This window comes from Microtus oregoni, unplaced genomic scaffold (genome assembly GCF_018167655.1).
Source record: "Microtus oregoni isolate MIOR12 unplaced genomic scaffold, Mior012 000006F_ref0000085, whole genome shotgun sequence".
Lineage (NCBI taxonomy): Eukaryota > Metazoa > Chordata > Mammalia > Rodentia > Cricetidae > Microtus > Microtus oregoni.
The window spans coordinates 35,190,457-35,218,414 of record NW_024543065.1 but is presented as its reverse complement, the minus strand read 5'-3'; the positions used below and the strand labels follow the sequence as shown (position 1 = coordinate 35,218,414).

Here is a 27,958-nt window from a genome sequence, read left to right as displayed (position 1 = left end):
AGTATAACAATGATTCATTTATCTGGGGAAAAACTCACAGAAATAGTAGTGATGCACAGTCCTCTATGTGTGCTGGGAACTGGAACCAAATCCATCAGGCAAGAGGCCCGTGCAAGCTTTTCATCTGCATTTATATATAGTACATGTGACCATGCCCAAAGTAGGCCAATATCTTTTTTTTTTTATTGAGAAAAGGAGAAAAAAAAAAAAAAACAAGTTTCCATCTCCTCCCAGCCTCCCATTTCCCTCCCCCTCCTCCCACCCTTCTCCCCCTCCTCCCGCTCTTTGGACTGGAGAGGGAGGGGGAAAGGAGTGGGGGGAGGGGGAGAAGGATGGTAGGCCAATATCTTAAAGGCTATTGGCTAAAAGAGTTCCCACAGCATCTTACTGCCCTTCAGGATGGTCTACATGTTTATTTTCCTCATAGTTTAATAAATGTCTTATATGAACTGCACATTTTGCTGGATCCTGGAGTGCAACAAATGAAAAGAAATCAATGATCTCCCCTTACCTTGGTCCTCCAAGCTTCTCTGTCATGATTAGGTCAATTTGGGCAAAAGACACATAATAAACAAGCTAAAAAATCAGTTATTTTTGAAAATGGTGATTAGAATCTTGGCCCCTGGTTGAAGAGATGGCTCAGCAGTTTAAAATGTGCCCACTGCTCTTGCAGAGGACCCAGGTTTAGTCATCTATACCAAGGTGGCAGTTCACAAAAACCCATAACTGCATCTTTTGCTCATCTGATGCTTCTGTTTTCTGTGGGTACCAGCATTCATATGTACATAAATCCCCACTGATACACACAAGTGCATATAATTAAAACTTTTAAACATATATTTTAAAATAAATCTTAGCCCTTTTTAATTTTCTCCTTCAAATTCCCATATGATTGAAATGATATACATAACATTTACTGATATCAGCAGTATATCCATTTTCATCAAGAGATACTAGATAAAATTCAGGTGGATTGAGAGGTAGGCATTATGTATAACAGTCCAAACATCCTTAGTGCTTTAGAGGGAAAATAGCTTTGTTTACATTTGTACCGTTTTTATGTGTCTTCATTTTGTGAATGTGCCTGTAAATAACCGTCTCTCAGCTTTCCTCTAATGTGTGCTTTATGCCACATTTTCTTTGGCACAATTAAGTATGTAAGACAAAAAACAAAAGATGCTCTTGTCCAGATTAGGAGTATGCCTTATTTGTTGTCCTCTGAAAAAAAAGTGACATACATATTCATGACATCCTATAAATGTAGTACAAATGCCTCCCATAACTCTAGGCTGCCTTCAACTAGGTCACACTAAACAGAAAAAGACGTATGCTGCTTCTCATATGTCTATTGGGAGGAATAGTATATGAAGGTTGGATTAGAAAAGAATTTTAGTTGTTGGTTATGTATATTTTATTAGGGTTACATTTATTCTTTCTCACTTAGTTCCCCAGTATCAAGCCTTGTATCAGTTCATTCTGACAGAATTGGATGAGGCACATGTTTTAACCTCTTTTCTTTTGTAATTGTATAAACATGTACACTGTAGATGGTGACCAGGGAATGATAGTCAGAACATCTGTTATGATAAATGAAACAGGGAATGGGAGTTGAGTTTTGAATTGAAAAGAACTAAATGTCTTTCTTCTGATCCGTGGCTTTTATGCCAATGGGAATGCTTGCAAGGCTTGCTTAAACCTGTCACTTTTTAACTCCCTAGCAGAGGAACCCATGGTTGCTCTTCAGTCCTCTGACAGGGTTTTGCCTAGTGATGGAGCCATTTGCCTTTGTTGATATCAATTAAGATACCCTTTATAGTAATTTGTGTAGCAGTGTAAGCACCTGGAGAAGATAAGAGAGTATTGTTTTAAAGAACCAGAAATGACTAGAATACCTTCATCTGGTGGAGTTCTCCAGCTTCAATCTGCACACCTTGATGCATTTTGGTCTGAGTAGCAAGAGCTGTCAGGTAAAACTTAATAAAATAAACAAATCTAAATAAATAATATAGTTATTATTGTTTCCTTTAAATGAAGTATTAGTTGAATACTCTAAACACAGGAATAGTCCCATGTTACAAAATAACTTCTGCCATATTTTTCTGATTCTTGGCAACCCTCCTTTCATCTTATCTAGATAGCCTATCTCAGGGGAATTATTAGGTGCCTTTTCCTTTTGCAGCTTGTCTATATAGGAGAGAACTTTAGAAATTATCTGAAAATTAATTTTTATTTACCTGTTTTGCACTATTTTCTAAGTTTCCAATTTAAACTGATGGTTTGTTTTTGATGTAAACCATTTGATTGTGAATCAATAAGCATGTACGAAGCCTAGGAAAAATTTTCAGCAAACAAGTTATTCCCGTATTCTGTTAACAAGATCAGTGCTTTGCTGGGGGATGCAAAGGTGACATTATATTTGCCTACCAGTAGGTGCCTTTCTAAAAGTTTCTCTTTCTGTTTAACCTTCAAGGGCATTTTTTATAAAGCTAATGTAATTAATTTCTATAATGAATATTTGAATCAATATTTGGATATTTATTCTGATTAAAAAGATTCTTCCTTTTGGTTCTTTCCAACTGTTTTCCCCATAGAGGCTATTGTGCAGCCCTAACTGTCCTTGAACCCCCCCCCCACCCGACGTCCCACTCCCACCTCCTGAGTGCTGGGATTATAGTCATGAGACACACCACAAGTAGTGGAAATTATATTAGTGTAAGAAAAATTTAAGTATCTACTGTGTAACGCTCAGCAGAGAGCTGTGGTTTTAACATAAAACAAAGGCTCAACGGTTTAAATTCTAGTAAACATATTAAAAGACTTTGTTAAATGCCATGTCTAGAAAAGCTCACTCGAGGAACTGGAGGATAGTTCAGGCTAGGCATGTGGGAAAGGAGTCCTTGTTGGGAGACTCTGAGAGACCATTGAGTGAATATGGGAGGGAAAGTGAAATCTAAATTGCACTGGAGATCCCAGGATGTTGGAAGTGCCAGAGCCAGGGGATATCTGCCAGGGAAACCTGCATACTAGAGAGGATTGTGCTTCAGTCAGAAAACCAAAAAGGATATAGACATGTAAGCATTTTGACATCTGACATAGAGCTATAGGATATGGAGTTTCCTGATCCATTTCAGTCTCACTTTGGTCCAGCATTTCCTTACTCTGACATCATTCATTCCTTTTGGAATGGTAATATATGTTCTGTGTGATAGTATGTTGTAAACATATATTTTGACTTTTGATTTTACAAGAGTAACAATTAAGAGATTGCCTTGAGTTTCAGAAGAGAATTTTGATGTTGGAAATTTAAACTATCTGGGGATTATGACAGACTATGGGAACTTTTAAAGTTGGACTAAATATGTTTTGTTTTATAATATGGACAAAGTCAAAGGAATCTAAGGAGTGGACTGTGGTGGTTTGAATAAGATTAGCCCACATAAGCTCATGTTTTCAATGCTTGTTCCTTAGTTCCTAGAACTATTTGAGGAGGATTAGAAAGTATGGCCTTCTGGGAAGAGGTATGTCCATACTTTTTCCAGTGAGCTCTCTCTGACTCATGCTTGTGGATCAGATGTAAGCTCATAGACTCACTCTCTGAAACTGTAATCCTCAATACATTTCTATAAGTTGCCTTGGTCATAATGTTTTATCACAAAATTTAAAAGTATCTAATATATAATTGAAGTATTATAGAAATGCCTAATATGTAGTCTGATCTCAATAAATATTGATGGTAAAAAAGTTTCATCCTTCAGTTAGAGGAAACTCATACACAAACTTATTTGACAGTGGCTTAGCATTCTTTAACATCAAATAGAAAGAGTATGAAATTCAATTTTTAAATGAATCTGAAATTATGAGAACACAAAGCTAAGACAAAGATTGCTGAAGGTGATTTCCACTGAAAAATGTCAGAAGGATGGTCACCCTTTTCCCTGAGAGCATAATGCATAATATCATTGCAAATGTGTGTATGTGTGTGTGTAGGTAGAGACTTGGTTCCTGAGCAGAGAAGTGCCATTTGGCAAGAGGCATAGGCATTGGATTCGGTTTTACTAAGGAAGCAGTACATGGTTTGAGTTAGACTCAGGGAAGTGAAGGTGGGGTTGATCTAATGGGAACTCACCAAGGCCAGCTGGACTGGAACTGATGGAGCATGTGATCAAACTGGACTCTCTGAATGTGGCTGATAATGAGGGCTGACTAAGAAGCCAGGGACAATGGCACTGGGCTTTGATTCTACTTCATGTACTGGTTTTGTGGGAGCCTAGTCTGTTTGGATGCTCACCTTCCTAGACCTGGATGGAGGAGGAAGGACCTTGGACTTTCCACAGGGCAGGGAACCCTGACTGCTCTTTAGACTGAAGAGGGAGGGGGAGGGGAAATAGAGGGAGGGGAAGGGAAGTGGGAGGAGGGAAGGAAGTGAAAATTTGTAATAATAATAATAAAGATGCAAAAAGAAAAAAGAAAAGAAAAGAACCTAAAGCTAGACCGTGAAGAGGCTATAAGCTTAAAGAGAGACCATGGTGGAAAGATTTTGTTAAGTTGAATTACTAGTTCAAAAACACTCTTTAGAAATACTACCCTGGTTAAAGTGTACAGAAATAAGTGACACTAGCCACAGTGAGAGAGAAATTTGGAAATTCATGAGGAATACATGACTACATATAAAAGAATACAGTTGTGTTTAGTCAAGTATCTGAAATATTTACAGTGACGTTACTGATGATATGATAGAGACTTGTACTCTGTTAGCAGGACGTATGTGTCTTAGGATTCTATTGCTGTAAAGAGAAACCATGCCACAGCAACGCTTATAAAAGACTATTTACCTGGGACTTGCTTACATTTTCAGATCCTTTGTCCCTTTTCAGCGTGGCAGAGAACATGCAGCACTCAAGCAGATATGATGCTGGAGAGTAGCTGAGAGTTTTACATCCATATTCATAGGTAGCAGACAGGGAGAGATTGGGACTTGTTTGAGCTTGAAACTGCAAAGCCCACCCCAGTGCTGTAATTCCTCCTAGAAGGTCACACTTACTCTTGCAAGGCCACATCTCCTAATAGTGTCTGTTAATCAGTCATTCAAATCTATGGTTCTTTGGGGGCCATTGTCATTCAAATGTAGGATATCAACAATAAATATGCTAAGGTAGATGGAGAAAGCCCAGGAGGCCTGAAATCCACTAAGGTAACACAGGTATTTAAGGAACTCCGAAAGCAGAAGAAATAGGCTTTCCCAGGGAAAAGTACCCTATTTGGTTATCCAATACCAAATGATTAACCCTGAAAATACACACATAACATTATAGTGACTGAGTATGTTATTATATTTAGGAATATCTATGTGTACATATAGGTATATGTTGTAACTAATGACAAAAAGAGGCTATGAATTAAGAAAAAAAACAGGTACTATATTAGAGAATTTGGGGGGAAAAGAAAGTGGAAAATAATGCAATTTTATTATAATTTCAAAAATTAAAGACTGTATATATTATTTAACAGCACATTATATAAAATTAAGAACTGTTAACAATTTTTCATGTTCTGAATAATTATTTCTACAAAATTACAAATGAGGAGACATCTGGTCAACTGTGCAGAGGTACATGAAAAATAACTTTACTAAAACAATTACTCAGAAATCAAGTACATATTCTGGGAAAACAATGACTCAGAACATTGACTTCATATTGAATTAAAAGTCTATGGTGCAATGATTGTACCCATTTACAATGAGACCTCATCTTAGGCATAAAGCGTTTTTGGTTGTCGCATTAATCATAGGTTTATGAGTCATACAATCCTCTGTAGTAGTTTATATTGATCTACAGAAAAGAAGCATGGCAATGTTTCAGCAACTGATTAATAAATATTTTATTTCATTATTGGATGATGTTCGTTTGTACATTTTGGCATTGTTTGTTCTGTTTAAGTTCCTTACCATTTAGTCTGTATCTACAAAACAGTGGTGAAACTGTCATTTTTCTCCAAGTCTTTACTCCTTCTTCTAGCAAACCAATGATACAATGCTGAAACCTGTTAATTTTTAATATGAGCCAGGGAAAGACAACTGCAGGGATTTTATTATTTAAAATAGAGGCTATAAGACATAATTCTTTTCTTTGAATTCACAGAAACAAAGCAAAGAATAATAAAGCTTTGAGAACGATTATATTATTCTATGTGAAAAAAAATCAAAGGTCAACCTGGAAAGGCAGTAAAAATTGTCTGGATCCTATAAAGAGTAAAGAATTTGAAAATATTAAGTGTCCCTTGAGTCCCCAAGTTTGAAACTAGACCAATGCTAGTATAAGACCACCATGAACACACTTATAGATTTCTAAAATGCTGTTTCAAGATCACACAGGTCTATATAGTTATCACTCTAGAATTTACCAAATATGATTTATGAGCTATTCAAGTAATTCTTTCTTAATGGACTACATGTTCATGAAATGTTACATACAACTCTAAATTTTCATTTGTGAATAAATATCCAATATTAGGAAGCCATATCAAAAAGAAAAGAGAACTGAAGACTAAAGTCTAGAAGGCTTATAGAAAGAATAGTAAATTCCAAAATGTACATACTCTATGGTAAGGAGAACTCCAAAATTTAGTCGTGAAGTGAGGATCTTTCTCTTTATATTATCTGTTGTTGTTATTGAAAGGTCTCATTATGTAGCCATGCCAGTTCTTATTGTTATTGGCATGGTATCCTTGTATAATACTTGTATAATCCTTATGACCTGGGGCTATATAGATCAGGTTAGATTCAAATTTGCAGGGAAAAAAAAAACTGTCTTCCTCTGCCTCCTGAGTACTAAAATGAATGTGTGCTGCTAGACAAGGCTTAGAGCATTAATCTTTCAGGTGTTCTCTAAAAAACAGATAAAGCTATTCACAAAATGCCGGGCTTGTTCCCCCCTTCCCTTCTTTAGTTGGGTAACAACAGGGAAACAGATCTTTTCTTTTTCACAGTTACAAATCAGTAATGTTTATTTTTTTATAGCTCAATATGTATAGCTGTGCAGAATGGGAGAATGGTAGAGCATTGGTATGTGAGTCTTGTTTTGAGAGGTTGAGAAGATCATTCAGCACCGTCACTGTATCTTCCTTTAGTTCTCAGATAGGTGCTAGTCTTATTTCTTACCATAACCTGAATCAAAATTATATCTATGCTTTTAAGATTTCTCTTGTGCTATAGCTATCCCCGATTATATGTGTTAGTAGATCTTCAGAGTACTCATTCAGCTCTGCATTCAGATATCCAAATAAAACACATTAACACAATGAAGTTCCATTAATAATTCCATGGAGAAATCAAGAACAGTTAATCCTTACAGTCTCACTGCAACATCTCTTCACCTTTGACCTAACTGTGGAGTACCTCTGGTTGTCCATCTTCTGAAATGAAAAATGTGTTTGATAACTGACTAAAAAAAAAATTCCCACTTTCTAGCTAAACAAAAAAGGTCAGTTAATGTTGAAAAGGCTGATGTCAAGGTGAAACCCAGTCTTTATGTATATCTGGTAGCTCTTTAATATATTTTTTCTTGCATATATTCCACCTAACATTGACTTTGTGATGGTTATATTGCCTAACAAGTACATCTGTCATTGTACAGATAGTATATCGAAAGAAGAACCAGTGGTTGATGTAATATATATATATATATGTAAAACTATAACTGTATAATATATATTGACCATTTCAATATGTTACAGAGAAATTCCATTTTTTATGTTATTTGAGAAATTGTAAACTACTCCATGTTTCCAATTTTTTAATGACATTTTATTCATAGTAAACTTTGACAGTACTGTGCAGATGCAAGTCTTTTTTTACTTTTATGTGCAAAATCTTCCATATCAAATTACATCTTATTTGAACCATCTTATCACACAGTATAGGAAATTCTGTGTGTTTTGCCTGAGTGAAGTTTTGAAGAACACTGCTAATTCATTGTGGAACAGGCAACAGTTTGAAGCAAGCTATAGACAGATTGTAACCTTGGTCCTGTGACATTTTAGCTTGTGGATTTGGCATTGGGATCTCATTCTTGTTAAAATTTCCTACATCTTATTACTTTGAAAACTTAGTGAATTTCACCCTTGTCGAATGCCTTCTCTTTTCAGTCTTTAGTATAAGCTAGCATTTCATCTTTAAAACAACTCTATCTAGTAGAATTTCTTAGCATCATCCCACCTCAAAAAACAAAACCAAAGCAAAACAAACTTAGATAGAGATTTTTTTTTATTTTTTTATGTATTTTGGATTTGTGCTTTTCTTTTTTTTTAATTTATTTATTTATTAAGGATTTCTGCCTCGTCCCCGCAACCGCTTCCCATTCCCCTCCCCCTCCCCCGATCAAGTCCCCCTCCCTCACAATGGGGATGTTCTATTGGGAACTCACCAAGGCCAGCTGGCCTAGGTCTGAAAAAGCATGGGATAAATCCGGACTAGCTGAACATAGCGGACAATGAGGAATACTGAGAATTCAAGAACAATCGCAGTGGGTTTTTGATCCTCCTGCACGTACTGGCTTTGTTGGAGCCTAGGCAGCTTGGATGCTCACCTTAGGAGACCTGGATAGAGGTGGGCAGTCCTTGGGCTTCCCACAGGTCAGGGAACCCTGATTGCTCCTAGATAGAGATTTTAAACAAGTGCCCAAAATGACACAGCGACAAGTGCAGAGCCAAAATATAAATCAGTTTTGCCATTACAGATTCTCTTCATAGCACCCTTGCCTTCAACATTTGCAAAACCATGTTGTTGGGTTACGAATAACATTGGAAATGTAAATTCCTTTTATCCTTATGCTTAACTTAGGCCATGAATAATTTTATAAACATTAAAATTTTATTTCTCCAGTTGATTGCTTTAGTAACTACAATATTTATTTGATTATTTTAAGCCAACATGACATCAAATTATAAATTTCCTTATTCTTCTTGAATGTAAATTTTTCTTATCCCTGTGTTTTCTCAGTTCTAATTCCTCCTAGTTAGAGTAGGTCTTACCATAGCATACTTCTTATTAAACTCAAGAGAGTAGTTTGCTTTCCATGGTACAAGGTGACATTTGGACAATAAGGAAAAGATTCTGTGAAAGTCAGACATGTCAATTACTCAATTACACAAGAAGAGAAGGAAATTATACCAAAGAGGGGGAAGGCAGGGCAAGAGTGAAGACATGAGGCAGGGCAACAAACACTGCATTACTTACAGTTCTTTAGATCAGATAAGAGAGGAACTTTGCTTTGAAAAAGCAGCATTCATGACTGTCATGTCTTCTGAAAGAGACAGTTTAGCAATATTAAAAGAACAAGGCTAGTTTGTCCAATTTCATAGGGGAAAATGCTAAAAATTTTCATATCTTCATACTTTTCTGTTTTTATTCATGTAAATGTTTAAATATTAAATATTATTTTTTTACAAATTCATATTTTAATACAGTTAAAACTGAATAACCTATCTGGGGGTCTTAGTCCTGGAGAAAACTATTTCCCTCCCTTAGTACCCTTTCACTGATTGGAACTCTTTATCTAGGTAGGTGTGGGGTCATATGAAATTTCCCCAGCAAAACTGGCACAGCAACTGGCATTGTCATTTTGAAGATCTTATTCAAGTAATAGTGTTGTTGAGACGTCATGGATGTAGATTCCTATCAAATCTTGTAGACACTATTTAGTAATGAACAACATGATTGTTTGGCTTTTCCAATCTTTCTACTCTTTCTTCTGCAATGTTCCCTGAGTCAGGTATGGATCTGTGTTGTAGATGTACCAACTGGGGTAGTGCACCCTGAAATCATATACACTCTGTGCTTTGAACCCTTATGTAATCTGTAGTAGCTTCTGTTTGCTACATAAAGGTTATTTTTTGAGGAGTGAGAGTTACAGTTAACTTTGTACATATGCATAAGTATTTAGAATATAGTTTATTATATTGGTTTAGGAAAATAAGGAATAGCAAGTGCTCCTATAGAGTGTGTGACTGTTTCAGTCATAGGAAATTGGCTAGATTTCTAGTATCTAGCCTGAATTTTCAAATATTGAGCATGTTTAGACTCCAATTAGATATTTGTTGGCTACCCTAAGATGTAAATGCACTATTTTACCATTGTGGATAATTTGCCAAGATAGTCACTGTAAATATAAACAATGGGCTAAAGAAGTGTGATATCTTACTTAATGAAAATAAATTTAATTCAATCTTCCCAAGAAAAACATTATAGTTTGGAATTATTCAATGTCAACAATTCTGTGTTAGTACATAAAAACAGCATATCATTTTCAGTTTATGTTTGTTGACTTAAATAAGTAATTATCAAATATGAAAGAAAAAGTACGTTTAAACAATGATAAACTAGGTAGTGGTGGCACACACCTTTTATCCCAGCAATCGAGAGGCAGAGGCAGGTGGATCTCTGTGAGTTTAAGGCCAGTCTGGTCTACGAGAGCTAGTTCCAGGGAAGGCTCCAAAACTATAGGGAAACTCTTTCTTCAGAAACAAACCAACAAAAAGTTAAATTATGCAGAAATTCTAAAATCTTTTTTATAATATATAAAATCGAAATGTTCATAAAAAAGTAAGTACAGACTGGATGGTGATGCCACATTCCTTTACTCCCAGCACTCGGGAAGCAGAGACAGGTGGATCACTGTGAGCTTGAGGCCAGCCTGGTCTACAAAGTGATCTCCAGGGCAGGATCCAAAGCTACAGGGAAATCCTGTCTAGAAAAATGAAAACAAACAAAAATAAATAAAAAAGAAAGAAAAGAAAAATAGTAAATACAACTCCCCTTGTAAAACAGATTATCACACACACACACTTACATATATATGTATAATTGTTTCAAAACTTTCAGACAATTTAATGCTTCTACAATTGTTCTCTTGCTTTGCTAGGTGGTATTTTTGAATATGTGGAGTCTGGCCCCATGGGAGCTGAAGAACTTGCATTCAGATTTGCTGTGAACACAATCAACAGGAACAGGACTCTGCTGCCCAATACCACTTTAACTTATGATACCCAGAAGATCAACCTCTATGACAGTTTTGAAGCATCTAAGAAAGGTAAAACTATTTACTATGGTTTCTAGAATTCAGATTTCTAGGTGTGTTTAAGAGAATTCTTGGTTTCCTTATGTAATTAATAAGTTATTAAGAACATTAATGTGGAATGATTTGTCTTTAATATCTGCATGCATTTAATTAAAGAAAACGTTGATATAGTTAACTTTTACAAAAAAAACCCAAAAACACTAGTAAGTAAAATTAAATTTGTGGTAGATATATTGTTCTTCCCTACTGATCTCTATGCATTGTTATTAAAGTTTTTAAAAATTAACTGAAATAAATTCAATTCTAAAAGAATTGTTCTTGGGAACCTAGGTTAAATTCTCAACACCCGAATTGCAATGAACAAGTATCTGTAACTTTAGTTCCAGAGGTCCTGACTTCCTCTTCTGGCTTCTGATGGCACTTGAATCATGTGGTATAGAGATTTACATGTGGACAAAAAAATACAAATAAAATAAAATCATTAAAGCAAATTTTTAAAAAAGAGCCATTATCCGGTCATATATAATGCAAACAGCAGTATCAGTAGTGAATCTGTTTGATGGGTACATATTTACATATTGTCACATAGATGATCTTTAATTATATACATAGATGATATTATAAAAAGGCAGGTCCTATCTTTGACACAGTTACCATTTATGAAATGGACATTGCCAGAGAGTACTAAAATAACCTTTATTGTCACTATATACTTTAAAATGTTGTTTACTTTTCTGTAATGCTAATATTGTTTCACTAGCTACCTCACATCTATGGAAACATATATAGTTATTTGTAATTCTAATTTGAAGAAATGTTATTCTAAGTATATTAATATTAATGACTGTTGATAAACTACAATGCTGCTCATGATAAAAGTCTCTTTCTTTTCCCAGATGCTAACCTGTGTTTTTCAAAGCCATATTCTGCTTGCCCTTTGAATTCATATCTTTGTGAATGCAAATTAATTTCCACATTTCAGATCCATGTCATAATGATAAAAGATTTAAAAAGACTGGAGGGAAAAGGTTAGAGTTGACTGTAAAATGTTCTGTTTGTCACGACTAAGGCAAGCTAAGTCATTAATTGCAAGACAAGTGCATTTATTAGTAGCATAGCTCATGATTATTCCCATTAAAGAAAGAATAAACTCTGGGGCTAAGTAAAGCATTCAGGTTGAATCTTATGGAGGAGTAAAATGCAGATAAAATATTAATAGATTTCTTCATGGTGACTTCAAAACTTAGGTGTAAAATTATAGACTCGGATATTCCTGACAGCAAACAGAATACTATTAGGGAATGACCTAGTACAATTCTTATGTAATAAAGTTAACTGGTTTATAATATGTTATAAGAAATGAACAGAGTAAGGGGCTGGAGAGATGCCTCAGAGGTTAAGAACACTGGCTGCTCTTCCCGAGGTCCTGAGTTCAATTCCCAGCAACCACATGGTGGCTCACAACCATCTATGAGATCTGGTGCCCTCTTCTGGTGGGCAGGCATACATACAGACAGAACATTGCATACATAATAAATAAATAATGATTTTTTTAAAAAAGAAAGAAATGTACAGAGTAAACATTCATTAATAACTCATTTGTAATCTGGCCAAGATCTAGGAAAACTCAAATAAGTAACGTTCTTTGTCACAAGTAAAAAGGGCTAATTCTATATTTCGCATCTTGTATATTGAGCTATTATTGCTTAGGTTATAAAGAAATATATAAAGGAAAAGAGATCCAAAGTAGATTTTGAATCTGATAGATGTCCTACCCTACAAATGTACACAATGATCATGACATTAATGACTAACTTTAAAATAACTGAGACATTTAAAATTATTTTTAATCTTTTGAATCCAAAAAGAAATAAAGTGTTAAATTTTGAATTTAAATTTTATCTGATGCTTTTTTCTTATATATTTCATAAATTATACTACTAGGCTCCATTCGTGAATACTTCATAATTGTTTTATAACTGAATTACTAATTGATTCATGCAATACTTTTAGTCTCTTTTACCTTGGCAGGTGGCACAATTGTACCTCCGTCCTAACTCCTCTGGAGGCAGAAAACCCATGCAGATGAGGCCAGTCTGGGGAGCAAAGGAAAACAAGTTCTCAAAAACTAAATAGATTATAAAAACAAAAACAAAACAAACACTCATGTGTTATTTAAAAGCATAGAAAGATTCCAAGTATTTTCAGCTTTTATTGGATTTTTGATTTGTCACAATACAAGGGAAGGAAGATCATTGGTCTCTAAATATAGAAATTAAAATCCCATTTTGATTGTGATTTCAGAATTGGTCTTTCACTAATTTAGAGTTCTGATCATTATTTGGAAAATCGTAACCAGTATGTTCAAAATCAGTTTATTTATGTAATCTGGAATTCTTAAAGGAAGCATAAACAAGTGACTTTTACAACTAAATTTTACCTAATTTTAAATGTGTCCATGCTTAGGTATTTATGCATCACACATTTTATGCTGAAAATATTGCTTTTATTTTTTCCTTTGGCCACCATTCCTTGACATTATTTATGGAGTTATTTGAAGTTTAGTTCCTACTAAATTGACTGAATAAACTTTCTTTTTAAAAACTGAAAATATTCAGTCTTATGTTCATGAGGCCTGAGCCTAGACAATGACCTAACAATAGTCCGTCGAGGAAGGCTGAGAGCAGGAGAAACTGTTCCCTGAGAATAGCATACCTATTGGCTATGCAATAGCAAATGGTCAACTTAGAAAATATACACAAAAGTAACATTATATTGATGGAACTGGTTTTACTTGTGTATTTAGGAACACACACACACACCAATTAAAGAAAAGGAGGATATGAATTTAAAAGCTAAAAAGAGAAGGGGAATGTGGAAGAAGGTTTGGAGAGAAGAGAGGGAAAGAAAGAATGATGTAATTATAACCTCATATATAATTACATATACAAATGTATATGTGTATGTATATATAGATATATGTTTCATGAAGTGCAGAGTTTTACTTAAGAAAAAAGATCTTTACCAGGAAGATTTTTTTAGAATGTAATAGCAGTTCATACCTTCCTTTCCCCTCCTTGTTAACAGATTCCTTTCTCCTCTTCAGCTTGTGATCAGCTGTCACTTGGGGTGGCTGCTATCTTTGGGCCTTCACACAGCTCATCAGCCAATGCAGTCCAATCCATCTGTAATGCCCTGGGGGTTCCTCACATCCAGACCCGCTGGAAACACCAGGTGTCCGACAACAAGGATTCCTTCTACGTCAGTCTCTACCCAGACTTCTCTTCCCTTAGCCGAGCCATCTTGGATTTGGTGCAGTTTTTCAAGTGGAAAACAGTCACAGTTGTGTACGATGACAGCACTGGTAAGAGCAGCGGCCTCTGTGGCTGCTTTAGGCACATTACATTCTGGAGTACATCCCAGATGCCTTCTGTTCTTCTGTGCTTTGTTTTCCTTTATTAGTTTAAATTTTTGTTGTTCGTTAATTTATTATTATTTTTATTGTTGGGTTTATGTGGAAGGACTATAAGGTATTGGAGCCAAATATCAACACTTGCTCCAGAAAATAACAACCCAATCAAATATATTTTCTTTGAATATATAAAATAAGCATCAGGAGTTTGACTCCTACATTGAAAATAAAATTAATATGGTTATCATATTAAATTATTATTAAAATGATTTTAGTTAGATTGGGAGGTTTCCTACTGCAAAGTTTCATGGTATTTTCTCAACATCAATAAATTTACAATTTGACATAGTATTTTATCTGTTTTATGCAAATTATGGATATAGTGAATAATAAAATACAAATCTTTAAGTATCTTTAAGTAGTATGTTGAAATTTAAACTTTTGTTTTTCTAAACAGTGGAACAAATGAGAGTATCAAAATATTTAAGATTTTTGGGGCTACTTCTGTGTAAAAACAATTAGAAATTTAGAAAATAGAATTACAAATAAAATTTAATGAAATACTATTCATGCCACTGCTTAAGATAGTTTAAGAAATATTTTCTCTACAGTGTTGTTTTAATGGCTATTAATAATGGTTGACTTTTATCTTACATTATTAATTTAAAACAAGTCTCAAAGAACATCAGAAAATAAACAGTAAAATCAAACCTGTAGTTTTCTGCTGACAATTATTTTAGCAAAGTAATTGTTATGTTTATCATGGTAATTGATTTCATTTCAGGAAAAATTTCAATATTCTAAATATTTAAATTAGATGCAAAAATTTATTTTAGGTCTTTTTTGCTATGCCTTCAAATTTACATTGAGATTAAAATTAATTTAAATTTAAGTTCTCCCCAAATATGGCAGGAACATGCTTTGTTCCCATTCACTTTGTATGCTTGCCACGAACAAAACTTTGTGTAGAAATTTATCCATTTTATAATGAAATTATCAATGCAAATGGACAGATAGGAACTCTGCTAGAAGAACAAAGAGTTTCAGGGTTGGAAGAATAATGAAAATAATTTTAAACATATTTTCACTGAGCTAAGAAAGACCAAGCCTTATTAGAAGTTAATTTTAGCTTATTCATTTATCAATAAAATCTTTCAAATCAAAAGTAGTTTTAAGAGATCTTTTAGCTTAAATTAGATTTATTAATATTATTATGGTTTCTTCCCAAATCATTTCCTTCATGTAGTTGGTTAAACTCTCCTAGAAGGTTGCCTATTACCAGCGCTCCTGGGTTGGCATTATTTGGAATGCCTGGAGAATCTCTAGATACAAATTAGTCTGCTCATGTTTATGTCCATAGATAATCATAAGCACACATATAGAAAGTGGATGCCGTCATTTTTGTATTCTCTCTCAATAAATTTGAGTATATGTTGCCTAAACAGCATACATACCTAATTTTACATGTGTAAATGTTTATATATACATATATAATAGCATTCTACATTTTGTATTATTTTCACACTGTTTATAATTAGAAAGGAATTTGCAAAAGATTGCAGTGTAAATAGATATACCATGTTTCTTCATTTATGTGGAAATGTTCATCTTGAAGAAGTAAACAAACAATCAATATAATTTGTAATTAGTTAATATCATTAATTGGTAAAAAGATTCATTCATAAGCCACACATTGGGGTAACATCTGTTGGGACCCAGCCTCTACTGAGGTTAGCACATTCCGGGGTAGGAGCGTGAAGATTAGAATTATTAAGCAAAAGGAACAGAGATATGAGAGAAATAAAAGACAGAAACACAGAACAGCATCAGGATAGAAATTCAGTGAATACTAAACTGCCTACATTTATTTTCCACATGCTTATATACTTCACCCCAGAAGGGGAGGGGGAAGACAGCAGACTTCATTAACATAATATAAGAAATAGACCAAATATCCTCGAGGCACCTACTCCCTGGAAACTCCTGCCAATCTCCTTTGAAGGAGCAGGAATAGCAAGATGGGCAGATTCACCTCTATATTCAAAATACTAATTAACCACAGCCTAGGTCAGGATCTCTTGCTTGTAGCCACACCTGCTGTCAATAACTCTGGAAGAGAAAAATATTAGCTCAAACTCGGTGAACTTTAGTCAAGGGGGAGCAGGTTCACATCTGTGGGCCTCCACGGATTCACATGGAAATAGTGTTCCTAATCTATAAATAATATTCTTAATATTTCCATCATTAGTAAAAATTTAAATAAACAAATATATATAGTCAATTAAATACATTCCTGTAGCGATCTTGACCTTAAATTAAGTGTATTACCTTTCAAGTTTTTATTTAAAGCTTTACACCTACTCATGGTACTGCGTCTTGGCTGTAATCCAAAAGTGTGTATGGATCATATTACCTGTAGTTTAATATCAGCCTGGGTTACAGATCAAGTCCAAGTGATACAGCCTGTGATAAAGAATGAAATCTTGTCTCAAAATCCATCTACTGCCTATAAGAGAAGATGCTTTTTTCACTTATTTTGGAAGTTAAGTAGACATTTCATACCTATTTAATTTATATTTATTATATATATAATATTTATATATTATTTTTATATTAATTTCAAAGAAATTATAGATTTAAAAAATAATAAATTTAAAAAATAAAAATTATGTATTTATGCAACATTCAGTTCAACACACGTTGATTAGGCACCTGTTGCTTAGTAATGGCAGTTATAGGTAAGATCCTATGCCAATTGAGGGAAAAGATTCCACTCTCATGCTTCTACATGACATTTATGAATACTTGATTATTCAAATTTTGTATTATTTTAAATTAACTAGTTACATTGGTAACAGAATTTTTATTTCTTTGAAGTTTACAATTTTACTTTTGAGAACTTACTTTTAATTTTTTATATATAGAAATGATTCATGGGTCAATAAAAAGTCTTTTTGAAGTGCCTTCCTAAGTATATAAAATTTGCTGCATATAATTTGATGCCTCAAATTTCTACCAATCGAATTATTTAAAAAATCCTGTAAATTGCCCAAATAGAGTAGATTAGAATTTGAAGCTGTGGAAGAAATACAATTATAGTCAGGACTGTGGATTGAAAGGGGCTCCTATAGTCACAATAAAGATAAATAGTGTTGGTTTTATTGTGGACTGGTGTATAAGTTGCTTATTGAAGGATATACATGTGCTGTTTTCATTTACATGTTCCTTTCTCCAGACCTATATATTGCATATGCTATCTCCTATTTATATTCATTTCTACTTTGTTGTATTGTCCAGTTTGATACATGATAATTTCATCCAATTCTTGCTCCCACACCCCAAACAGATGGATTGTACATAAGATGCATTTCTGGACTAGGACAACTTCCTAAAATGATGTTAGCAGGAGCTATTTATTTTTTATGATAATTAGCATTTGTTGTTGTCCTGGATGAATGCTTTTAAACACCACAAAAGTCTGTTATAGCTCTGAATGGTGTCCAAAAATGATGGAAACGAATTGGCTTCAGAAACAAAGCTGTGTTTCTGTCAGTCATTTTGGAACATATGATTCATTTTAAATATAAACTAAAAATAAATTGAATAGCTGTCAGCTTGTAAGCAATTCCAGGATAAATTGTGAATATTTGCTTTTAAATTCCTGTGTTTCATCTTTGTTTATAGATCAGCAGTTCATTAACAAAGAAGTCTGATCTGGAAAGCAGAAGCCTAGGATTCTATCCCAGTCTTGCTGCTAAATTACAGGAACACATTGGAAAAGAAGTAAGGGGATAGGAATGACTACAGATGAGCTATCATGCTTTAGATATTATGTAAATTCTGTCATAAATTATTTTTCTTAATCTTCAGAAACAATTCTCTGAGTCCCAAAGGAGACAGGTTATCATTTCATCTGGCCAGCTTCCTTGCTAGGCCTCCTGCCCAGCAGCAGCCTTAGAAACATGAATATCTCCCTCAATTCCTTCCTTACTTGGGGTTCACAATCAAGTTCCAGTAGCCATTTGCTCACTACTCCGATCTCTCAAATATACCGTCTTTCATGTTGTCCTATTTTAGATCAAAAGATGTATCATCTTTCATGGTGTTTGTTACTAATCTTATGTGATCTAACTGAATTCTCAATTTCAGTTTCAATCTAATCAATTTTGTGTTGATAGTCATGTCTCAACATGTCACTTAGAGGTTTGTTTTCTGCCTCTTTTAATTTAAATTTTTATTCATTTTTACATACCAACCACAGTTCCCCCTCCCTCCCATCCTCCTGCTCCCCCCACCTGCACCCCTCCCTCCACTCATTCCTCAGAGAGAGGGTAAGCCCTCCTATGGGAAGTCAACTAAGACTGCCATCTCAAGTTGAGGCAGGAGCAAGTGCGCCCCTCATCCCCGGCATCTAGAATAAGCAAGACATCCCACCATAAGCAATGGGCTCCAAAACACGTTAGTCATTCACCGGGATAAGTGCTCCCACTGCCAGGGGTCCCACAAACAGGTCAAGCCACACAATTGTCACCCACATTTACAGGGCCTAGTTTGGTCCCATTTAAGCCCCCCAGCTGTCAGTCCAGAATCCATGAGCTCTCACTAGGTCAGTTGTGTGTTTCCCCATTATGATCTTGACCCCTCCTTGCTCATATAGTCTCTCCTCACTCTCTTTTCCTGGACTCCTGGAGATTGGCACCGTGTTTAGCTGTTGATCTGTGCATCTTCTTCTATTAGTTACTGGATGAAGGTTCTAATATGACAATTAGTGTGGTCACCAGTCTGAATATAAGAGAAAGCTGGTTTAGACACCATCTCCATTATTACTAGGAGTCTTAGCTAGGTTCATTCTTGTGGATTCCTGGGAATTTCCCCAGTACTAGATTTCTCACTAATCCCATAATGGCTCCCTCAATCAACATATTTCTTTCATTGCTCTTCTCCCCAACTGGGCCATCCAATTCTCATTTCCCCTCTCCTCCCCTACCCAGTTTACCCAGGAAATATTATCTATTTCCCTGTCCTAGTGTGATCCATACATCCGCTTGTTGTGGACTGCAGCCTGGTTATACTTCGTTTTACATCTAATATCCACTTATGAGTGAGTACAGAATATTTTTAGTAATGAAATTCTGGTTGATACTCCCTTTACTGACTTCTTGGCTCTAAAATGTCACCAAAAACATTTGACAAGTTCTGCAAGTAACCTTGGTTCTGAATCTCTCCTGTCATTTGAATTTAAATATTTCACTTAACTTTTGCAAGTTTTCAATGGAACCATTAAAAATCCTTCAGTTGCTAGACATATTGTTCTGTTCAGATGGAAAACTCCAATTCTAGCCAGCTCCTGACCGTAGGATATACATACCTGTGTGTGCACAGTTTTACAGACTATCTAGCTTTACTGCCCTCGAAGAAAGGCTTATCTGGTCCCTTTTACAACACTTGAAAGAGTTTCCTAATTTATCCTAAAAGCACCATAGTAACTCTCACTGTGTGTTGGTTTTCCTGGCTCTATTTATCATGGAGAAATCTTCATCTAAATAGAATAGACTCTAAGTCTTAAAAGCTTCTAAAATAGCTCAACTCAAAGATGTATCTTAGTGATAACTTATGGTTTGGAGACATGAAGATGTTCTTGTGTAAATTGCTCAGAAAAAAAAGTGGACATCAATGAGTTAGATAACCTTCCCAAAGCCAAATGTAGTTAGTAACTTAGAAATGCCTACTGAATATTAATAGATTAGTAAAAGGTTTGAAGTACACATAGTTTCTTCCACAGCTTCAAAATAAAATTAATGTGAATTGCATTTATGTACATTTCAATCATAATTAAATGTGTATCTATTTACTCAAGCAACCATAGATAGACCCTTTTCTATAAATCACTTGGGTCAGAGAGCACAAGATTATGGATAAAACTATGCCTCTGAGAGCTGAGGCAAAGGACATGGAGGAGATTCAATGACCACAGTACCTTTTTAGTTCAACAAGCTCAGAGAAAGGCAAGACAATGTAATATGTATGAGGGCTCAGCATCAGAGCTCAGAGATTCTCCGGAAGGGCGGAGGAAACTCTACAATTCTGTTTTCTCACTCACTAATGGAGTAGGGGAAAGTAAAAGCATTGGGAGTAGGGGAAAGTAAAAGCTGGAGAAAAAACGGCAAGGTGTCATGAAAATGTATAGATGCCCAAGCAAGCCAGGTTGTTAGGGACTGCAGGCACTTCATGGTGAGAGATTTGGGGGAAAATAAGATGAGGGAAAATGCATACAAAAGGCTAATAAAGATAGATCACCAGGAGCTTCTGATGTACTGTTCTGCTTATCCTTATCTGACTTCTCTGTCCTAATCCCTCTGTATGGTTATAACAGTGAGGTTTGTATGACATAAATGTACCTTTCAAATGACAACTGAGTTTCATAGATGATCATCTAATTTCTGATTATGTCCCAAGAAAGGGAGCTAGAGCAGAAGGATATAGAAATAGAAACATATGTGGGTGCTATGATCTTTGGTTTCATAAAGCTGATAATGGCACTGCTGTATAGTCTTCAGTAAGTTGTTTGTCCTTTGAAATCATGAGTCTGGGGATTTCTTAGTTGAGGATCATGTATATTCCATAGAATTGTTAAGATGATTCATGAAATATGGAAGTGCCTCACTGAACATATATAGTAGATGCTTATAAACTTGTAGCAACTGAGAAGCTATGTGTTACCCACTGTGTGAAGAAGAAAATGTTACTGCTATCATTTTTGTTATAGAAAGTCTATGTGCAGTAATTTGGCAAGTTACAGAATAATATAGATCTTGAATATAGACCTAATCAGTCAGTTCTGGAACTCAACACCCACTGTGCTGAATAATGTTATAACATGGGATTTGAATTTACTTTTGCTTCCTTTAAAATTCATTTTTGTCATTATTTTTAGTAAAGTTATGGTACGATCAGAACTATCTATAGTAAAGTTTTTGTAGTTGCATTGTGGATAATGTATTAGGGATACTGAATTATAGATGGGAATAGGTTGAAAACAAATAAAATAATTTCAGATTGGTAAAAGGAAAGTGTTTCACTTAAAACGGAGTTTATAATAAGACAACAGAGTAGAGATTTTTAATACTTAAAGCAAACAAACTCCAGAGTTACTGAGCAGACTGGGTATGAAGGGATGAAGAAGTATTAAAGCAATAACTGTATCTGTCTAAAACAGTAGAAAATTAGATTATTGGAAGAAGAGAGGCTTAAGAGAAGAGGTATAAGTACTTTTGGGAGAGAGTTGAAGGGAGTGGAGAGGCAAAGAAGGAAGCAGAGAAAAATGTAGAGCTCAATAAAAATAATAAAAAATCAATTAAAAAGACTTATTTGCTTTTTTATTAAGGGACCTCCTGTATCATAAATATATCCTGCATCATATCTTTAAGATATTAACAAAGAATTACTGTGAGCATATAGAACTCCCATTGGCTTCTACTTTCTGTATGGATGTCTTTGAAGTATGATAAAATAAGAATTATCACTTGTCAAAGTAGGGCAGTTTCATTGTATAAGAGAGACCAGAGCTCTGCTAGTGAGTGGACAGTCCTGGAAATGAATTGAAATGAGAAGGCCTAAAAAAGAGGAATATAAATTTGTGTAGTTAGGGATTGAAAGTCAGTCCCTATTTTAGGATTTCAAATACTTAACAACTTAAGCTTTAATTCATTTCTATGATATAATTATCAAGGAGAAAGATGCCCAAGAACTTTCTGTTAAGCAAAAGTCAATATTTTAGTATTAATTTGGGTGGAGTACATTTATACACTTTGATATATATATATATATGTGTGTGTGTGTGTGTGTGTGTGTGTGTGTACCTTAAGGTATTTTAAGGTTAGTTTGATAAAAGTCAATTAATAGAGAAGAGTATTTTTTGTTTTATCTAAACCCTACACTTAAATGGGATATAATGCCATACATGGATTTAATAGAATATGTTAATTTAAGAATATATATTCCTAGAAGATACTAATTTGAATAATATAGCAATTTTTGCATTGTGTACCAGAATCAAATAATTTTAGGGATTGGGGTAATTTAGGTCTAAGATGATTATATGTTGTACATTTTAAACACAAAGCTATAATTGCTGTATTCTATAATTCCAAATTCAAATACAATTAGCAGTTACAAGTTCAACCTAATTATTTGGATATAGTTGATTACATAGTCTGACATAGTACGGTTTACACTGTTGGTTATGTTTGAACTTGAGTTTCTTTTTAATCCCAATTTTAAAAGCACAAAATTACTTACTATTTCCTAGGGTCTAATTACATGGTATTATTTTAGATATATTTATAGGATAAAAATCTTTAAATTTTTCAGTATTTCTAAAAAATGTCACACTGTAAAACAAATATAAAATCTTTTATATATAAAATACATACTTTTCTAAAGAATTGTAAAGAGGTTTTATAGAAGCCTCAGTGATGATTAAGTAAGACAAAGATACTGTGAAGAACAATAATTCTAGCAATGATAGGAAGACAATGACTGTTTCTCTAAAACTTAGCTTTCCCAGATTTAAACACATTGAAAAGGATAAATTGCTTGCTTCCCCTTTCTTCCTGTCCTGGTTTGTTTCCCCCTCTGTGCAGCTCAATAGGAAGAAAAGAACTTTAATGATCTCAATGATGCACCTCACAGATTCTTTAGATTGTTGGATATAAAAATGAAACTCTACAGCTTAGCCTGGGAGACTTCGCACTTTCCTTCTCATGTCTCCTTCTCAGTCACTGTTACTCAATTTTTTACTCTTTTTGTTTGTTTTCTCAGAAAACCAAATTTTTTATTGATTTTGTTGAGCTATACATTTTTTCTGATATCTTTGTTTTGTTTTGATTTGTTACCATACAAATAATTATAAAATATCTATTCTGTGTCAGCATTGTTTTTGATTGAGTAGACAGAAAACAAAACAAAACAAACAAACATGCCAATGGAGTTTCTAACACACATTAATATGTGTATATGTATACATACACACACACACACATATATATATGTCATATTGTCATAAATATATGTAGAATATATAGTATATATTCTACACTACTCACCATGATAAGTACTATAATGAAGAAGAGAGTAAAAACATACAGGGAATGCAAGTAAAATATCTCTTGAAATACTAGGAAGGTGACATGTGAACTAAGACTTTAATAAACTCTGGATGTTTATTCTAGAATAAACATGAGGTTGTCTGAAGTAGAATTTTCAAATAATAGCAGTGAATGAAACAAAAGAAAGAAAGAGAATGATAGTTTTTAGATGAGGTGTTTATTTCATATGGGAAGAAAACTTTTGGGAAAATCTAACTTCTGTGAGATATTTTGTGATATGCATCATTTTATTTTTAATTGAAATTAGATTCTTCCTTCATTTGAACATCCCAACCACAGTTTCCCTTCCCTGCACTCCTCCTGGTTGCTCCCACTCCCTTATCTACTCCCCCTTTCCCTGTTCTGTTTTCCTTCAAAACTCAGGAGTTTTTCAAGAGACATCAACCAAAAATACAAAAGAAGGTAATAATAAAGCAAGCAAAAGTCCTCATATCATCTTCAGGCAAGCAACCCAACTGGAGGAAAAGAGTACCAAGTGTAGGCAAAAGAGTCAGAGATGTTCCAGCTCTTCCTGTTGGGGATCCCATAAAACCATTAAGCTGAGAGCCTTAATGTAGACACAGAGGACCTCATGTCGACCCATGGAGACCTGAACTTGATTATGTGAGCTCCACTTAGATGATTCTGTGGGTCATCCTCCACTCTCAGTTTCTGATAACTACCATCTGCTCCTGTTCACTCATCTAGGTTTTTGGAAACTTTCTTCTCACTTTCTTTTCTCTTAAAGCAACTTCCTTATCTTTCCTAAGTGGTCCCACTCTTAAGTGATATCATGTGTCACTTGTCTCTCCATGCCTTATATACTTATATATGATATTCTGCAGACACATCTAAGCCACACATGGTAGAAATCAGTTCTCTGATGGATTATTCCTATACATATACAAAGATAAATATTATACAACTACATACACACATGCATTACACTTTAAAAAATTTACTCTTTGAGAATTTCATACATTGTAATTCAATCATGTTATTTTTCTTTTAAATCTCAAAAATATGTCTGCTAACTCAATACCTATCCAACTTTGTGCCCTCTTGTTTTAAAATACCAACTGCATTCAATGGGTTCTGTCCTTACTCTCTAAGGTATGTGAGCATCTCCTGAAGTGTGTTAGGCCTACCAGAGTCCACACATTAAAGAAAGTGAATTCTCTTTCCCTGTAAGCTATCAAATACTAGTAGTACCTAATCTGGGCATAGGATTTTTGTTTGTGTTAGCTTGCATAGGCCTGTGCATGCTGCCATGGTCTCTGTATTGCATTTTCTTTTCCATTGATCTACATTTAGGCTATACTCATACTTTGACTATTGTGAACTATGCAGAACTAAGCATTGCACTTTAGTTTTTGACAAATACCCAGTAATGATATTGTTGTATCACATAATCGTTTTATTTAATTTTTTATTCCTTGCTTTTCTTTTGAGATTATAACATAATTTCTTTTTGAAAATTTTAAGATAATATAATTCTCCTTTCCTTCCTTCCCTTAATCCTCCAATATACTCCTCCTGGTTCTCTTTCAAATTCATGGCCTGATTTTCATATATGATATGTTAAACACACACACAAACACACACACACATATATATAGTATATGTACATATATATTTTCAAAAGTTTCTTGTGATGACTGTTCAGTATAACTTTGAAAGATTATTCTATCTCAGCCTACAAAGTACCAGGACAGTAGGAGCTTGCCATGGCTCCCAGCTTTTTAGTTCTACTTTTAGTTTTTTGAAGTTGAGAAACTTCCACATTGTTTTTCTTAGTGGATATACCAACTTAAATTCTCATAAACATTGTATAAATTTACTATTCTTTGTTTCTTCATATTTATTAGTATGTATAGGTATTGTAACTAGAGTGAGATGAGATCTCATTATGGACTTATTTGTATTTTGCTCATGGTAAGTGAATGTGATTAAATTTTTCATATAACTGGGGGTCACTTGTTTGTCTTCTGAGAAATTCCTACTCATATCAATGACACTTATTTTAATGTAATTGATTTGTATTTTGGCTTTGGTATTTAGTCCTAGATGTTTATTAAATTATTAAGTTATTTAGTTGTAGAACTAGATTATTATATTAGTATATCATATATTTGTTTGTTAGTTTGTGGGAGAGCTATGACTCATGTTTTAGGTCAAAGAACAGCTTGCAGAAGTTGGTTATTTCTTTGATCCTAAAAATTCTTGAGATTCAGCTTAAGCTATTAAGCTTAGTAGCATCTTTACCTGCTGAGACACTTTACCAGCCATGAGACAGAATGTTAGCAGTAAAAAAAAAAATCATGAAATAATTTTTTATGTGAATTCATTAAGTGCAAAAAACTATTGTGTCATGAACAAAATGCTGATTAAACGTAGATGGTAATAAAAATGCAAAATCCAATTGTCACCTCTTTGTGTGTTGCTATATTGTAGTCCAAAACCTAATTATACTATTCTTCAATAATTGCAGTTCTATAAGCTTAACAATCATAATTTCAATTAAATTAAATAAAATATATTATTTAATATATAATTAAATTAAAATCAATATTACTGATTCTTAAGTTTAATTGATGTCACTGACTGGAATTATCTGAACAACTGTTAAGAATAGAGTTTTCACATTCAACCTTTATAACCTAGTAACTGTAGGTTTAAACATATATAAATATTGGTTTGCATTTGTATCAAGAAACATAAATAAGTACAGTGGGCATTGTTAATGTTTCCAAATATCTGATTATTTTCATGTCTAAACTGTACTGTGATGCAATTCTTTAATATATTCTTTAAGTATGTCTAAGTAAACATCTTTAGTAAAGTAGATCTGATGATGGTCTTATCAGTATCTGCATGGAAGCATATAATCGCCTGACCTTTATTTCTCCAGATTATTCATTCTTGGTTAAAACAATGATGGCGATAGTTCAAAGCATTCTAAATTATTTCGAGAAAAATAATAGAGCTTGCTCTTCTAATGAAATTTCTGGTCCTACATCAGTCCTTACTCTTTGAAACATAACATGTCCTATTAAATTACTATGATTTGTGAAATGGTTGGATTTTGTCAATGTTTTTCTTATTTCAGTCTGTAATTAAAATATTAGAAAGGCTTAATTACAATACTACTTTTTGGCTTTACCTCTATTTTGTAGTTTGGCAGGCAAGAAGTGTGGTATCGCTAATTTTCCCAAGGTGTTAGTTTCTTGAGTGACCATAAATTAATAGCATTTGATGTATGAGATTTTGCCAAATACATATACTTTCACATTCTTAGAAATAATTGATATTAAGGTAAGACTGTCAGTATATCACACAATAGTATCATTTGTTAAACCAGCTATGATTTTTGTCAAACTTAAAATGGTTGGTTTTATAATGATTTGAGATTGGCAAAATTATTAATCACTTTTGTAGAATACTTATTTTAGTTGTCTAAATTTCCATACTAAGTAACTTCAAATCTGTTATAATATCCTTACCTTTATATTATTTAACAGTGTGTGTATGGGTTGTGAGATGGCTCAGGGGGTAAAGGCACTTTCTGACAAGCCTGACATAAATTTAAGAGCAAGAATTCATGTGGTAGAAGGAGAGAACTGACTGAATAATGTTGTTGTGTGATCTCTACATCTGTTAACACATCCCCAAATAAATAAATGTAGAATAATTTTTATTAATCTAACATGTAAAGAAAGAATATTCAGCTTACTAAAATTGTCAACTATAAATTCAAGTCTTAGAACTCCTGTACATAGAATTAATTATGTATAACTATTTTGTCAAACATTATAAATAAATCTTATTTAATTTCTTGATGATTTTTCTAAAGTACACATTGTGAGAGTATCACTTCTGATTGGTTAATCAAACATTTAAAAATTCTTCCTTTCCATCTTCACAGTGAACTTTTTATCCAGTTGAGCTAATTGAGTTGGTATTAAAAAGAAAATTAAGCCAGCACTTGAAATCCTAACAGAGCCGATTAATTACTATATTAATTATACTGTAGTAAATGACAAACTCTAAATCTCTTTCCCATAATATGGACAAAGGTCAGAGAGATAGCTGACTGACATACCAAGGAACTGAAAATGACAAATGATGTCAATTTTTTTTAAAAAAATGCCATGATATATTATCAGAAACACAAGAATCATGCATGCAATCTTTAAGCATACTTAAATAAGTGTATTATTCAACATTCAAGGAATGAGAAACTGTAGAATGTTCAGCTCTAAATGGGACATCTTTATTATTCCTCATCTCCCCAAAACCCAGAGGTCACCATGAAAAGAGGGGAG

The 27,958-nt window shown here is 34.0% G+C and overlaps 1 protein-coding gene across 6 annotated transcripts in view; it reads left to right on the top strand.

Moving 5' to 3' along the window:
* Nucleotides 1-27,958, top strand: part of Grik2 (glutamate ionotropic receptor kainate type subunit 2) — a 604,302-nt gene that overhangs the window by 197,762 nt on the left and 378,582 nt on the right. For all 6 annotated transcript variants that reach the window (XM_041653577.1, XM_041653579.1, XM_041653578.1 and 3 more), the window contains 2 exons: nt 10,920-11,087; nt 14,182-14,439. In XM_041653577.1, the coding sequence (XP_041509511.1) occupies nt 10,920-11,087; nt 14,182-14,439 (426 nt within the window). The remainder of the gene's footprint in view (nt 1-10,919; nt 11,088-14,181; nt 14,440-27,958) is intronic.